Here is a 15695-nt window from a genome sequence, read left to right as displayed (position 1 = left end):
TCACAACCACACGCACCCTTCCATCACACCACACCCAGTAGGCCTGTTTAGTCATTATTTTGTGAAAATAATTATCAACATGCCTATGCTTTTTTCAACATCACACAATGCGGTGATGAGGTAAACTTGTTTTGATAACTCCTTTCTGTTTCCACAAAAGTGAAAAGGAAGGTGATTATCTCTCATTTGAAAGCAAACTACTGTATGTGTACAATATTGCAATAACTATGCAAACTCGAACCATTTCATACATGAGCGATGTCAAAAGGTTACAGGCTATTTGTGATGACTAAAACAATACAGTGTCTTTTGGAAGCCCCTTCCACGTCCTACTCAGGAGAAAAGCTCTCAGTATATGTTTAAAGTAGGCTCTTTTCAAGCATACCCCTCCCCCTGATCTGAGCATTCTGGCGGACCACAACATTCCGATGTCCTTGTTAGACAATCAGTCAAGCACTTAACACGTGTCACGTCTGTGAAGTGCTAATCTGGCAGGTAATGGCCGCATTTACAGAAGCAAGGTGGCTAATTGTAGGCCGTTGAGTTGTTAATTTTAAACCACACAGCATTTCGGCTCCTCCTCTGGGCATGGTAGCAGGAGAAAGAAAAACCTGGGTTTTCTAGTGTTAGGGGGCCATTACTTTTTCACACAAGGCCAGGTAACTCTGAATAGTTTTTTTCCTTAATAAATTAACTCACTATATAAAACAGGGCATGTCAAGATATGAAGTAATGCTTTGTGTACAAACCCCTCGGCATCGCACAGCATCCTTAAGTAACGTAACAACATCGTGACCCTCACAACCACTAGCTTTGAAGCCTTTTGTCCACTTCAGAAGAATGCCCTGAAAATAAAAACGTACATGATTTAACAGCTACATAGAATGTCACCTGACTATATTCACATTTTTGTCAGTGTAATGATTTATATGTTTTATCATCTCTAATGGAAATTTTGGTGATGAGTGAAAATGACTAATGAGAATGACATCTACTTTGGTGTTGACAGAGATGGGGCCACGTACATTGTATGTTTAGGGGTAAACATTGACAAAAGAAGACTCAACAACCTTACCTGATCCAGTTTGCTTTGGTGACAGGGGAAGGAGAATGTAAATCCCAAAGGTAAGGATGCTCCTCTCATACCCATATTTTCCAAAAACTTGGCGATGCAGTCCACAATATGGCTAAAAAGCTGCCACCCAAAAATATACAGACATTTCCTCCATCAGTGTCTATACTCTTGGAATATCACTATTTATGTAGAATAAAACAGTCAGTGGTTTATATGAAATGGTTAAACAAGCAACACAACGCTAAAATTAAGCCTTTGAAATGGATTCATGCAAAACAGTTTCTCAGTTTCTAATCATAATAGAAAACTCGCAAATTCCAACAATTTCAAGTGCTTTTGTGATATGACCTTTGATCACACTAACGAACAGTACACCTCAGTAGACCTGGGCTCTATATTCTACTGTTTTAACACTTACATCCAGTATCCCCCCCCAGTATACCCAATCATGGCACCCACCTGTTCCCAAATAGCCTGTTCACCTGTGGGATATTTGATGAACATTCCTCAACTTTCTCAGTCTTTTTTGCCACCTTTTCGAGCTTTTTTGGAACGTGTTGCAGCCATGAAATTCCAAGTTAAAGATTATTTGCTAAAAACAATAAAGTTGATGAGTTTGAACATTAAATATCTTGTCTTTGTAGAGTATTAAATTAAATATAGGTTGAACATGATTTGCAAATCATTGTATTCTGTTTTTATTTATGTTTAACCCAACATCCCAACTTCATTGGAATTGGGGTTGTACTTCCAAAGGTGCTATTGACCTGAAAATTTCACCAGATGTTGGGAACAACCCAAGTAATGAATTCATACAAAGAAAGTAGAACAAATTGTGTAAAAATGTGAAATGACACAGGGAAAAGTAATGACCACATGAAGGGAGGTGATAAATGGCATGGAAAGCCAAGACAACACCTAAAATCTATCAATAATCAAACAGCAATCCAGCCCCTTGTCAGTGCAAATGAATATCAGCTGGTTCAGTCCTAATTGATGGCCTCCATAAAGGTCTCATTGCCAAGGTGTGATTCAAGACACATCTCATGATGGGCAAGAGCAGAGAGCTGTCTCAAGACCATTGCAAACTAATTGTTTCAAAACATAACGGCATTGGTTAAAGGCGCATATCTTAAGCTTCTGAACGTTCCAGTGAGCACGGTTGGGGCCCTAATACTTAAGTGGAAAGCCAATAATATCACCATTAATTTGCCTCAATCAGGTGCTCCTTGCAAGATTTCTGACAGAGGAGTGGAAAGAATAATCAGAAGAGTTGTCCAAGAGCCAAGGACCACCAGTGGAGAGCTTCAAAAAGACCTGGAATTAGCATGTACCGTTGTCACAAGGAAAACCGTGAGTAAAGTACTCTGCCGCCATGGCCTGTATGCACGCTCACCACGCAAGACCCCACTGGTGGAAAAAAAAAAGCATGTCAAAACTTGTTCAATGTTTGCTGGACAAGCCAGTTAAATACAGGGAGAATATAGTCTGGTCGGATGAGAGCAAAATTTAACTGTTTGGATGCCATAATGCACACGACGTTTGGAGGAGAAATGGCACTGCACATCATCCTAAAAACAGCATATCAACAGTGAAGTTCAGAGGTGGGAACATGATGGTGTGGGGCAGCTTTTCAGCAAATGGTACTGGTAAACTTCACATTATAGAAGGCTGGATGAATAGGCAAATGTACCGAGACATTCTTGACAAAAATCTGCTGCCATCTATGAGGATGATGAAAATGAAACGAGGGAGGACATTTCATCAGGATAACAATCCAAAACATTCTGCCAAGGAAACACTTAATTGGTTTCAAATAAAAAAAATAAAGCTGCTTGAATGGCCCAGCCAATCACGTGACTTGAATCCAATCGAAAATCTATGTAAAGAACTGAAACTCAAGGTCCATAAAAGAAGCCCACGGAAACTTGAAGATTTGAAGACTGCTTGTGTGGAGGAATGGGCCAAAATCACACCAGAGCAATGCATGCGACTAGTTTCTTCATACGGGAGGCGTTTTGAAGCTGTCATTGCAAACAAAAGCTTTTGTACAAAGTATCAAATAAATACCAGTTGGCGTTATCAATACTTTTTCCCTGTCGTTTCGCATTATTATACACCACTTAATTTCTGGTCTAATTTATTCTACTCTCTTTGTATGCATGGATTACTTGGGTTGTTCCCAACACCTGGTGAAATTTTCTTGTCAATAGCACCCTTGGAAATACATTTAATGAATAAAATAGTGACGTGTTAAATACTTATTCCAGCCACTGTATCGTTCCGATATTTTTTTTGTCAGAGAGGTGCCAACCTATAGAAATTCACTTCCAGAACAATGTGTCCAAATGTGTCTGAATTTCCATATTTTAAACATTCTGTCAAGAACATTACCGCGGGACATTTATTGCTGTATAGTATGTAATTGGATACAAATAATTCTGCATACTCTTCAATTGAATAACATAATCATTACTCTATACTTGTAATTGTTAATAAATTATGGCTTCAATATTTTTTATTCTAATGTTTGATTTAAATGTTTAACCTGCAGTTGCAGCCTGAACCAAAGTATGAGATTTCGACGTGCCACCGTAAAAAATCTCTCTCTCTCTGGATTAATTCGCCTTCACCAATTCTGTTGTCAACCACGGTAAAAACAAACAAAAAAGTCGATTAAATCAGATTAACCAGATCTCAAAAGTTAATTAAAACAACACTATTTTGCAAACAAACATAACGCTGCTGATAGATTGAATTTATGCATGGACAATACGTACTTGTATAGATGTCTACTCTTGCATCCTATTTATTTACAGTATTTATATTTCCTATTTCAACTATTGCTTCTGAAATGATGTAAATTTCTCCATAGTGGGACTAATTAAGGTTATTCTATATTACACATTTATTATTAATAATAATGTAGATTTAACCAGACCTCCTTCTCAAATGATGTCTCCAGCAACGTTTTAATGCAATTCCAGTTCAGAAGGCATTTTGTGAGGCCGTGAATTATTTTATTTATATTTGGTTCCTCTCTTCTATAATTCAGTTCCAGCCAGACCTATGTGAAAAGTGTACTGTATCAATCAATCACTTATTTCGGTGTTTTACGACTTCATGACATGATAGCTTAGCAGTTAGCATCATGCTTTCCCTCTTTTCCTACCCACTCATCGCCCTCCCTTCGTGATAACGTAAACGATACACTTAATAAAGTTTATCTTACAGTTTTTGGATGGTGACAGTTTGGATTCTTCAACGAATTACTGTATTCCAAATATAATTTATCTCAATAGAGATTTTGTTTTAAAAATTAAAAAACATTTTGACCACACAGTTTAACCACAATCTGTTCTGTCCAAATGAAAAATGTGAATATTTCTTTTTAAGTGAAACCTGATGGATACTTTACCTCTTCCCCTGTGCCCTGCATTGTCTCCTGTGGAATACTGTAGTTCTTATGGTGCATGTCAACGTGTGTTTTGCCACTTCGCACACGCACGAGCAGCACTCTAAAACTTGAGCCGCCAAGGTCCAAAGCCAAGAAATCTCCATGCTCTAAAAGCACAGAATAGTTATGCACAAGACTCAGGTCCAGGAAAGGCTTTTTATTTATGTAAGAGCTACCTGATCCATCTGGAGTAGAGCCGACAAATGTTGGAAGCATCTTGATGCTAGCCTGATTGTGTGCTTGCCTTGACAAGCCTCGTACCATATCTTCACTTATTAGTCTTTTCACTTCCATCAGCTGCTCACGATTCAAACGCAGAGTGTCAAGTATGTGTTGACGCTCAGCATTCTGAGCAGCAAGACGTAAGGCAACAGCTGTTACCATGGCTGCACCTTTCCCACTTCCAACCTCAGACCTCAAAAAACGGACGTCACAGTCAGGTACTAGCCTCCGTACCATTTTGTGAAGCCTTCGAGAAAACCTGGGCAAAGGTAATTGTAATTATATAATTTGTTAAAATTGGTGTAGAAACACTTGTTCCTTCGACAACTTTTGCACACCAGTAATGCAATAATTTTATATCTTATACGTAAAACAGGTAAAATCAGGTTTGCGCTGGAAGCAGTACGAACATTTATTTTCACTTCAGTAGATCAAACACCACAGTAAAACAGCAAAACTTTACTTTCTGTCCCTTAATGAGTTTTGATTTTCATTTAAATTAATAAGAAATACACCTATTTTCCATTTGTTCATAAATCTTGCAACCACTTTGTAAACAAAACAATTGTAAAGATGTCTCTGAAAACTGTGTGCAGTCTCCACAATGCAAACAATTTGAGTTTGATGATCTGTAACACCAGTTTACAGCAGGCATCCTTCGGTTTTGTAATAATTCCTCAAAATTTTACAATTTTAAACCTGTAGAGTACTAAGAGAAACTTAGCACCAAGCATATTCATATTGCATTAGAGTGGCATCAAGTGATGATGTATACCCGGTGTACTGCCTTAAGGCAGATGATTACATGGCTTAAAGTGAGAAAGATCTCCACGTCTAAATTATTTTTTCTGGCTGGGGGTACATGCTTCATGGCTGGTGTGTGTGTGTGTGTGTAGTTATTTTGTGAACAGATAACCAGCTGATGAAAAAATGACCTAGTCATTTATTTTTGGGACTATTGAGCTCAGAAATAGGAGAATGTTCTCAAATTCACACATTTGTGTTGATAATCAACATTAATATTGAACATTTGGGATGGTAAATAAAATTTACTGAACATGGGGAGAATATAAAATTGGTACAGAAATTTAAGCTGCCAGATAATTCTAACATTTAAAAAGCAGGAGAAATTTGGCTTAAATGGCAAACAGCACCCCCCTGGAGAACACTCCACCAGCCTCCATTGGCTTCCACCCACCTTTAATACGGTTTTATATACATATATAAAATTGCACATCACAAACAAATGCAGCAAATACCATTGTAACATATGATATGGTGATACTATCCTCAATGGCTAAATTCAATTCAACCATTTATCCAAAATTATTTTGTTAATTACTGGAATAAAGTTTCTTTTCTAATCCCTTTCCCAGGTAAAATGGGTAACTGTGTTTACTAAGACCCACCCTGCCCTGATTGGTTAGTCACGTCTGTGGGTTGAGCTTGAGCACTGGATTCTCACATACCATTGGCAGAAAAACATAGATTGATGTTATAAACCACATCTAAAAATATGTAATATAGTGAATATATAATATTTATTATTTACAGTGGTGTGAAAAAGTGTTTGCTCCCTTCTTTATTTCTTATCTTTTTCCATGTTTGTCATTCTTAAATGTTTCCAGTCATTAAATTGAAATCAAAGACAACACAAGCAAACACAAAATGCAGTTTTTAAATGAAGGTTTTTATTAATAAGGCAGAAAGAAAATCCAAACCTACATAGCCTACATGTCTGAAAAAGTCATTGTCCCCTAAACCTAATAACTGATTGGGCCACCCTGAGCAGCAACAACTACAATGAAGCGTTTGCAATAACTTGCAATGACTCTCTTACAGCGCTGTGGAAGAATTTTGGCCGACTCATCTTTGCAGAATTCAACCACATTGGATGGTTTTCGAGCATGAACCGCCTTTTAAAGGTAACTTTTGCCCAGTCTCTTTCTTATGGTGGAGTCATGAACACTGACCTTAACTGAGGCATGTGAGGCCTGCAGTTCTTTGGATGTTGTCGTGGGGTCTTTTGTGACCTCTTGGATGAGTCGTCGCTGCGCTCTTGGAGTAATTTTGGTCGGCCGGCCACTCCTGGGAAGGTTCATCGCTGTGCTATGTTTTTCGCCATTTGTGGATAATGGCTCTCACTATGGTTCGCTGGAGTTCCAAAGCTTTAGAAATGGCTTTATAACCTTATCCACACTGATAGATCTCAATTACTTTCTCTCTCATTTGTTACTGAATTTCTTTAGATCTCGGCATGAGGTCTAGCTTTTGAGGATATTTTGGTGTACTTCACCTTGTCAGGCAGGTCCTATTTAAGTGATTTCCTGATTGAGAACAGGTGTGGGAGTATCAGGCCTAGGTGTGGCTAGAGAAATTGAACTCTGGTATGATATATCACAGTTATGTATTAACGGGGGGTGACAATCACTTTTTCCACACAGGGCCATGTAGGTTTAGTTTTTATTTTTTCCCCACCCTCAATAATAAAAAAAACATTTAAAAACTGCATTTTGTGTTTACTTGTGTTGTCTTTAATATTTCAATTTGTTTGATGATGTGAAACATTTAAGTGTGACAAACATGCAAAAAAAGAAGAAATCAGGAACGGGGCAAACTCTTTTTCAAACCACTGTATATATAATAATTATTCACATTCACTCTTCTTTCTTTCTAATAAATTACACGTGCAATGGCATTGAAAGGGTAACTTACTCTTGATGATTTTTGTATACAGATCCATCCACTCCAATGGTGCTGCGCAGCTTCTCAGTTGCTTTGTTGTCCCTGATCTGCCGGAGCACTGCAACTAGAGTGGCAGCACACAAATGTGCAGCCCGTGTGGAAACAATTTGACACACTCTTTGAGTCGCTATGCAGTCTTCCAAGGTTGGGTCAAGGCCAAGGCTCCGAAGCACATTTTGAGCACTCATCAGACCTTCTTCTCTGCTGCAGATAAAACAAATTAATATTGTCAACAGAAAATATTGTGTAACAAGGTAAAACTATCATGTAAGACGGGTTTGATAGGGCTTGATTGAGCGCCAACTATTTCTTAAATCGATCAAGATTCATGGCCAAAAACCTCTTGAACAAAAAAGGCCATTAAGGGACATATTCTTTGACTTGCGTAAATAGTTATTAAGTTATCACACTTAACACTCCTACAAATAACTGTAAAAGCTTCTGGTCCACAAAACTGAGGGGATGGGTGTATTGCTAACCAAAAAGCAATACAAAGACAACATCAATGCAAACAAACCAAAACAATTACTAACTTGTCACTGTCTATGGAATAGATGTAGTTGGTAGGGAACTTTCCAGTCATAAGGAGTTGGGATGTAGTCTTGCCCTGGAACAGAAGCTGGTCTCTGGTCATTCTCACGAGGATGAGACGTACCAGTTCACCAATGTACATTCCACCGATCATCTTCTCAAAACTAGAAATCGAAAAATAAAAGAGCATTCCAATTACTAGAAGTTTACAATAAAATGTTTGTGTCCATGTGAAGAGGTGCATGGATAATCAGGCTTCTGCAGTGTAATGTTCTCTCATTTACTAAATAAAAGTAAAAAAAAAAAAACAAAAAAAAAAAAAAAAAAACCTGTATGGGACTGATTCTGGGTCTAGACGTGGACCATGGTCTGCCAGTTGGTCTAAAATTTAAACGATGTCACCACGATCGTGCGAGCCAGAGCGAGCTGTTTAGGTCCTTAGCTCACGGGCTAGCGAACGTAATAAATAGTTAACGTTTCCTAAAGTGTCCCAGTTATGTGCATCTATGCAGCCAAAGCCGTTCTGCCAGCGGCTTGCTGCGTCGTGAGAGGCGCGCCGGGTGTTACAACAACAATGATAATTTTTTTAAAAGTCCCATGTCCATTGTATATAAGGAACGATAAACCGTCCGACTCTGCCTCTCATTGGCTACCACCATGACAGGACTTGTAGTTTTAGTGGACAATGATTCGCTGAAGCACTTCAGCAAACACAGACATACATAATAAGTAAGCAATGCTATGCGTCTCTGGAAGCAGATTCACCATAATTTGTGTCCATGCGCATTTTTGTTCATTTCAGATGCGGGACGCACATCAAACAAGACCCCTGTGTGATATATATTTAAGACGCGTAGTCGGATTTATATCTGCTTGTAATAAATACCTCACTCAAATACAAAAACACACCTATGACATTATTGGGAACTGTAACAAATAAACATATAGGCCTGACTGCTGATATGTACGGTTGTGCTCAAGTTTGAATACCTTGGCAGAATTTATGAAATATGATTATTATTATTATTAAATAAGACTGGTGACAAACAAGGACCATCTCATTATTTTCTTAATTGTGATGTTTTGTTTACGATTGAGCTTTTCTGAAATGCTTTATGGTTTAATTTGAATCCCACTAAAAATAAAATTAAATGTTTTGCGAATCCTTCACATTTTCTTTAAAGAATGGTACACATCTTACAAATTCTGCCCAGGTAATCAAACCAATGAGCACAATTGTATGCTCTGTCATTTACTAAATACAAAGTACTGCTGCATTTCAAAATTACAGAAAAAATGAAAAGTGAAAATTATACGTGGTCAAATAAAGTGCTTAACTTTAAGAACAAGTTTGAGTTTCCCCTTTTCTGTTAAGCATCTCAACACAACAGTGACGTCTCAAACAATTTTACATATTTTAATTGAACAAATCTTAACAATTTTAGAAGTTATGTTTAAAACCTTTATGTTTTGTCTTTAATGGCGTTTCACGTATAAGCACTTTTAATAAACGCTCCCAGTGGGAAATTCCCACTGAGAAACATAAACAAAACTGACTCTGGCCGTTCCATTTTATTTTTTTGTTCAGCGCCATTTGTTCCCAACTTCCTTTATCGGCCATTTCTGAACTTTCACCATCTTTAACTCAACTTTCATGCTGAGTTTGTCTCTCACTGCTCCATTTGTCCTCATCCCTGTCTGGTCTGCATGCAGTCACTGATGAACGCCTGAGATGAAAACTTGATTGGCTGAGTAAGAGGTAGTGACTGAACTCGCATGTGATTGCTCGGTACGGTTTGTCACTATCGTAAAGCCTGTAATGCTACACCGCTTAAAATGGAAACACGGCGTATTCTCAAATCACAACCTCTCTTTTTTGACTATAGGTGTCGATCTATATGGTACTGTTTCTGGGTTTGGGCCTGGACTGCGGACCGCCAGTTAGTGACCTCTGATCTACTGTATATACAAACAGATGTGCAAGTTACCCACGTTATGGGCATGAACACACTCCCATATCATCACAGATTCTGGCTTTTTAATTTTGCGCTGGTAACAATCAGGATGTTGCTTTTCCTCTTTGGCCAGGAGGACACAACGCCCATGATTTCCAAAAACAATTTGAAATGTGGAGCACAGCACACTTTTGCACTTTGGGCAAGTCCATCTCAAATGAGCTCGGGCCCAGAGAAGGCGGCAGTGTTTGCGGCTTTTGCTTTGCATGGAAGTGTTTTAACTTGCACTTGTAGATGTAGCTTTCCAGTGATGACAGTTTTTAACGCAGTGCTGGCTAAAAAAAAACATGTAAAGGTTATATAAAACTTATATTTGGTACATATGAAACATAAATTTTCCAAATCACTGGGTTACAATATTGTAACATCAGTGCTAATCCAATTAGCATGTCCAACTAGGTCCCTGGGCGGCACGGTGGACGATTGGTTAGAGCGTCTGCCTCACAGTTCTGAGGACAGGGGTTCAATCCCGGCCCCGCCTGTGTGGAGTTTGCATGTTCTCCCCGTGCCTGCGTGGGTTTTCTCCGGGCACTCCGGTTTCCTCCCACATCCCCAAAACATGCATGGTAGGTTAATTGACAACTCTAAATTGCCCGTCGGTGTGAATGTGAGTGCGAATGGTTGTTTGTTTGTATGTGCCCTGCGATTGGCTGGCAACCAGTTCAGGGTGTACCCCGCCTCCTGCCCGATGATAGCTGGGATAGGCTCCAGCATGCCCACAACCCTAGTGAGGATATGCGGTACAGAAAATGGATGGATGGATGGATGTTCGTTTATTGTCACAAAATGAGCACAAGACATTTTGTGTGGTTGAATGAATACATTGGTTTTATACTGTAAAGTTTATAGACGTATTGGTGTGAAAATAGAAGAAAAGCATTACCACAACTTGCTGATTTCTTTATGAAACGTAAAGATGTTACTCACAGCTGTTTGCCAGGGTTCAGAGAGCCAGCATCTATTTCTCTGTCAAAATCTGTACGCAGGTCCTCCAACGTACCGTCATCTCCAAAAGCACCCCACTCTGTATTGACACACATCTGCCCTTCATCACCATCCAGCGACTCAAGGTTCCTCATTTGTTCCATGTAACAGGCATTCGTCCCTGTTCCTTTAAGAATGAAATGTGAGTAATTAACAAGTGTTTTTTTGACATTTCTGATCATTCCTTTCAAGGTACACACAGACCAGTAATGAAAACCTCACCCCCACTGATAAAATATTTCTGAAAAACTGAATGAGAACAGCAGCAGAAAAGTGTAGTAGTGAGAAATAATTGATTCTTAAGATTGATTGCCTTGAAAGGAAAATGTAAACAATTTTGGAACTTGGAGTTGGAACGGTCGCCGAACAGTCAGTGGTGCAAATAACAGAGCACAGTGTCAACATAAACAACCATCTGAGTGAATAACTCTCTCTTATATTAACTTTAATAAATGGAAACTGATACGAGTGAGACCTCACGTAAATGACTTCTTTGTATGTTAGTGCGCAGGCCCATCTCATTAGCACAAATGAATACGTTTAAGTTCACAGACAGCATCATATGACACAAAACTCAAACCAGCTAGACTTCATACTATGACATTTATTTTTTTTGGTGTGGTCTGTAGTTGTGGTTCTGAGGAAGCTGGACACCTCACACGCCGGACTGAGACACATCATGGAACAAGCACCTCAGCGTTCCACAATGTGAACATGGATGAACGACACTGACGTGTGATCCCTTTGTTATTGATGTAAGCAATGTGTGAACTGATTTGTGTGTGATACGATTGTGATAGACCCTGATTAATCCTCTAATCAGCTTTCGTCACCACTGAAACATTTGCTGGCATGTTACTTTTTAATTTATACACCTCTTTTTTATGACAGGTAAAGGAAATAAATCTATCTGTCATTGATTTTAATCTTAGATAGATAAATACGGTTTGTTGGAAATTCATTAGTCCACAGTAAGAAAGCAGCACTGTTGCTTCGCTCCCTCGGAGTGGCCATCCTGTAAAGATGACTGCAAGAGCACAGTGCAAAATCCTCAAGGAGGTGAAGAAGAATCACGTGAGAGAGTATCAGCTAAAAACTTACAGAAATCCCTGGCACATGCTAACATTACTATTGTCTAATTTAAGATCAGTAATATATTAAACAATGGCTGTCATTCAACATTACTACAGGTTTGAAGTTTGCATAGGAACACCATGATGTTTGTTCCTCAGCACTACAGGCTAACCATGCTGTGGAGAGATGAAACCAAAGTTGAGTTGTTTCGAAGGAAGATAGAATGCTACTGTATATGTGGAGAAAAAAAGGCTCACCACACCAAAATCAAAATTTCATCCCAACTGTGAAGTATGGGTGAGGGGACATTACAGTGGGTACGGAAAGTGTTCAGACCCCCTTACATTTTTCACTCTATGTTATATTGCAGGCATTTGCTAAAATAATTTAAGTTCATTGTTTTCCTCATTAATGTACACACAGCACCCCATATTGACAGGAAAAAAAACTGAATTGTTGAAATTTTTGAATATGTATTAAAAAACAAAAACTGAAATATCACACAGCCATAAGTATTCAGACCCTTTGCTGTGACACTCATATTTAACTCGGGTGCAGTCCATTTCTTCAGATCATCCTTGAGATCGTTCTGCACCTTCATTGGAGTCCCGCTGTGCTTGATTATACTGATTGGACTTGATTAGGAAAGCCACACACCTATCTATATAAGGCCTTACAGCTCACAGTTTGATCGATACATATATGATTTGATCGAATATATCCATAAACTTCTTCAGTGAACTTTTTAGTGAATTATACACAATGTTCTCTGACCAAATATTCCAGCAGTGTAGAAAATTACCAAAACTCACCGACAATGAGACCAATCTCACAGTTACGATCATCATACCCACAGGTCATCATCGCTCCGACTGTGTCGTTAATGACAGCCATAATGTCAACACTGATGTCCTGCAATAAGATATATTTAGTAAACAATTTCAGTTAATAATGCCCAGATATTGCATATTATTACATCTCAGCAGTACAGTCAAGCCGGTCTAATTTAATTAGATTTTTTGAAAAATATTTTTTAATCAAGTATTTTTTTAATAAACTATTTTTTTAATTGAACTGATGCACATATTATAGAAAAACTGAATGATTCTTCTGTTAGATTCCTTCAATTGCCTATTGCCTATCGCCTCCAAAAAGTATTCCGCTATTGTTTTCTGTAGACTGAAACATTAGGGTTTGATATTGAAAGATGACAACAGAGCAACATTTTATTTTTTTATTTCAAGGTATTTACATCTGGATCCGATACACAACATATCAGGGCCCTATCTCACTGGCGCAGACATTTCTGCGACTTCTGAGGCTGACCAGTCGGGAGACCGAAAGAGCAAAGGATAAACAATATTTTATGGACGGGTGAAACAAAAATAAAGCTTTTAGCAATGCACACAAACAGTATGTTTACAGACGACGCAATAAAGCCTTTAAGGAGAAGAACACCCTGCCAACATTCAAGCATGCTGGAGGATCTATAAGGCTGTGGGGCTGCCTTGCAATATCTGGTACAGGAGGCCTTGACTGCATAACAGGCATTATGAAAGCAGAAAATTATAAAGAGATTTGAGAGAGAAATTATATATTTATATATATACAGCGGATGAAATAAGTATTTACCACATTTTTCTCAAATATATTTCCAAAGGTGCTAAAGCCTTTGTTTGCAATGACAGCTTCAAGACACCTTCTGTATGGAGAAACTAATCACATGCATTGCTCTGGTGTGACTTTGGCCCATTCCTCCACACAGGCAGCCTTCAAATCTTGAAAGTTCGGTGGGCTTCGTTTATGGACCTTGAGTTTCAGTTCTTTCAATAGATTTTCCAATTGGATTCAAGTCAGGTGATTGGTTGGGCCATTCGACCAGCTTTATATTTTTTTCCTTTAAAACCAATTGAGAGTTTCTTTGGCAGTATGTTTTGGATCATTATCTTGGTGAAATGTCCACCCTTGTTTCATTTTCCTCATCCTCGTAGATGGCAGCAGATTTTTGTCAAGAATGTCTCGGTACATTTGCCCATTCATCCTTCCTTCAAAAATGTGAAGTTTACCAGTACCATCTGCTGAAAAACAGCACCACACCATCATGTTCCCACCTCCAAACTTCAGTGTCGGTATAGTGTTTTAGGGTGATGTGCAGTGCCATTTCTCCTCCAAACGTGGTGTGCATTATGGCATCCAAGAGTTAAATTCTGCTCTCAACCGACCAGACTGTATTCTCCCAGTATTTAACTGGGTTGTCAAAATGTTGTTCAGCAAACTTTAAATGAGCTTTGACATGCTGTTTTTCCCCAGCAATGGGGTCTGCGTGGTGAGGGTGTATACAGGCCATGGTGGCGGAGTGTATAACTCAGTACCTGCTAATTCCAGGTCTTTTTTAAGCTCTCCACAGGTGGTCTTTGGCTCTTGGACAACTCTTCTGATTATTCTTTGCACTCCTCTGTCAAAAATCTTGCGAGGAGCACCTGATCGAGGCAAATTTACGGTGGTATGATTGGCTTTCCACTTACGTATTATGGCCCCAACCATGCTCACTGGAACGTTTAGACGTTGATATGCACCAATGCCATCTTTATGTTTTGCAACATTTAGCTTGTGATGGTCTTGAGACCGCTCTCTGCTCTTACCCATCATGAGATGTGTCTTGACTCACATCTTGGATATGAGACCTTTTTGTAGATAATAAATTAGGACTGAACCAGCTGATATTGCACTGACAAGGGGCTGGATTGCTGTTTGATTATTGATAGATTTTAGGTGTTGTCTTGGCTTTCCATGCCTTTTTGTATTCATCTGGTGAAATTTTCAGGTCAATAGCACCTTTGGAAGTATATTTAGTGAGAAAAAAGGTGACGTGTTAAGTACTTATTTCATCCGCTGTGTGTGTGATATATATATATATATATATATATATATATATATATACATACACACACACACACTGCGATTGGCTGAGAACCAGTTCAGGGTGTACCCCACCTCCTGCCCGATGATAGCTGGGATAGTCTCCTGCACGCCTGCAACCCTAGTGAGGCGAAGCGGCTCAGAAAATGGATGGATGGATGGATGGACGGATATATAAAGAAAAAGAATGGCCCTCACTGTTTCAATACGTTTGGAGGGGAGCGTATATGTCCATGTATTTAACATAATACTAAATTTGACAAACGCAAATTATTATGTTAGACTCTATTAATGTAACATAATAGTAATTAGTTTAGCCTCATGGTTTTTTTTTTTAAGCAGTATACATAATGGGGATTACCACAAAAGGGTGAATAGAGACAACACCAATTTTGGGGTGGATTGTTATTTTTGGTGACACGTTATTCCATGTGTCATTGTTTTGAATCATTGGAAGTCAGCCAATTACAATAGTCTGACATATCTTCTTTGCCATGATCTGTTTGACATTGGCAAACAGTTTACGCTTCACCAATATCCAAGGGTTGGATGTTTTCGGCACATAGCAGGTTAGAGGTATTAAATTATTTTAACTTCCATTTTAAGATACCATTTCGGGTCCACTTTGAAATATTAAATACTTTAATAAATCCATAAAATGTATGCATGCTCC

The 15695-nt window shown here is 38.7% G+C and overlaps 1 protein-coding gene across 1 annotated transcript in view; it reads right to left on the bottom strand.

Moving 5' to 3' along the window:
* hk2 (hexokinase 2) overlaps window positions 1-15695 on the bottom strand; it is a 33003-nt gene that overhangs the window by 11125 nt on the left and 6183 nt on the right. Inside the window, exons 6-13 of the mRNA XM_061672940.1 lie at window positions 12916-13015; window positions 10973-11156; window positions 8033-8194; window positions 7470-7703; window positions 4709-5013; window positions 4494-4639; window positions 1076-1195; window positions 750-845 (exon numbers count right to left, since the gene is read on the bottom strand). Coding sequence (XP_061528924.1) covers window positions 750-845; window positions 1076-1195; window positions 4494-4639; window positions 4709-5013; window positions 7470-7703; window positions 8033-8194; window positions 10973-11156; window positions 12916-13015 — 1347 coding nt within the window. The remainder of the gene's footprint in view (window positions 1-749; window positions 846-1075; window positions 1196-4493; window positions 4640-4708; window positions 5014-7469; window positions 7704-8032; window positions 8195-10972; window positions 11157-12915; window positions 13016-15695) is intronic.

Source organism: Phycodurus eques, chromosome 3 (genome assembly GCF_024500275.1).
Source record: "Phycodurus eques isolate BA_2022a chromosome 3, UOR_Pequ_1.1, whole genome shotgun sequence".
NCBI classification, from domain to species: domain Eukaryota; kingdom Metazoa; phylum Chordata; class Actinopteri; order Syngnathiformes; family Syngnathidae; genus Phycodurus; species Phycodurus eques.
This window is presented reverse-complemented; position numbering and strand designations above follow the sequence as displayed.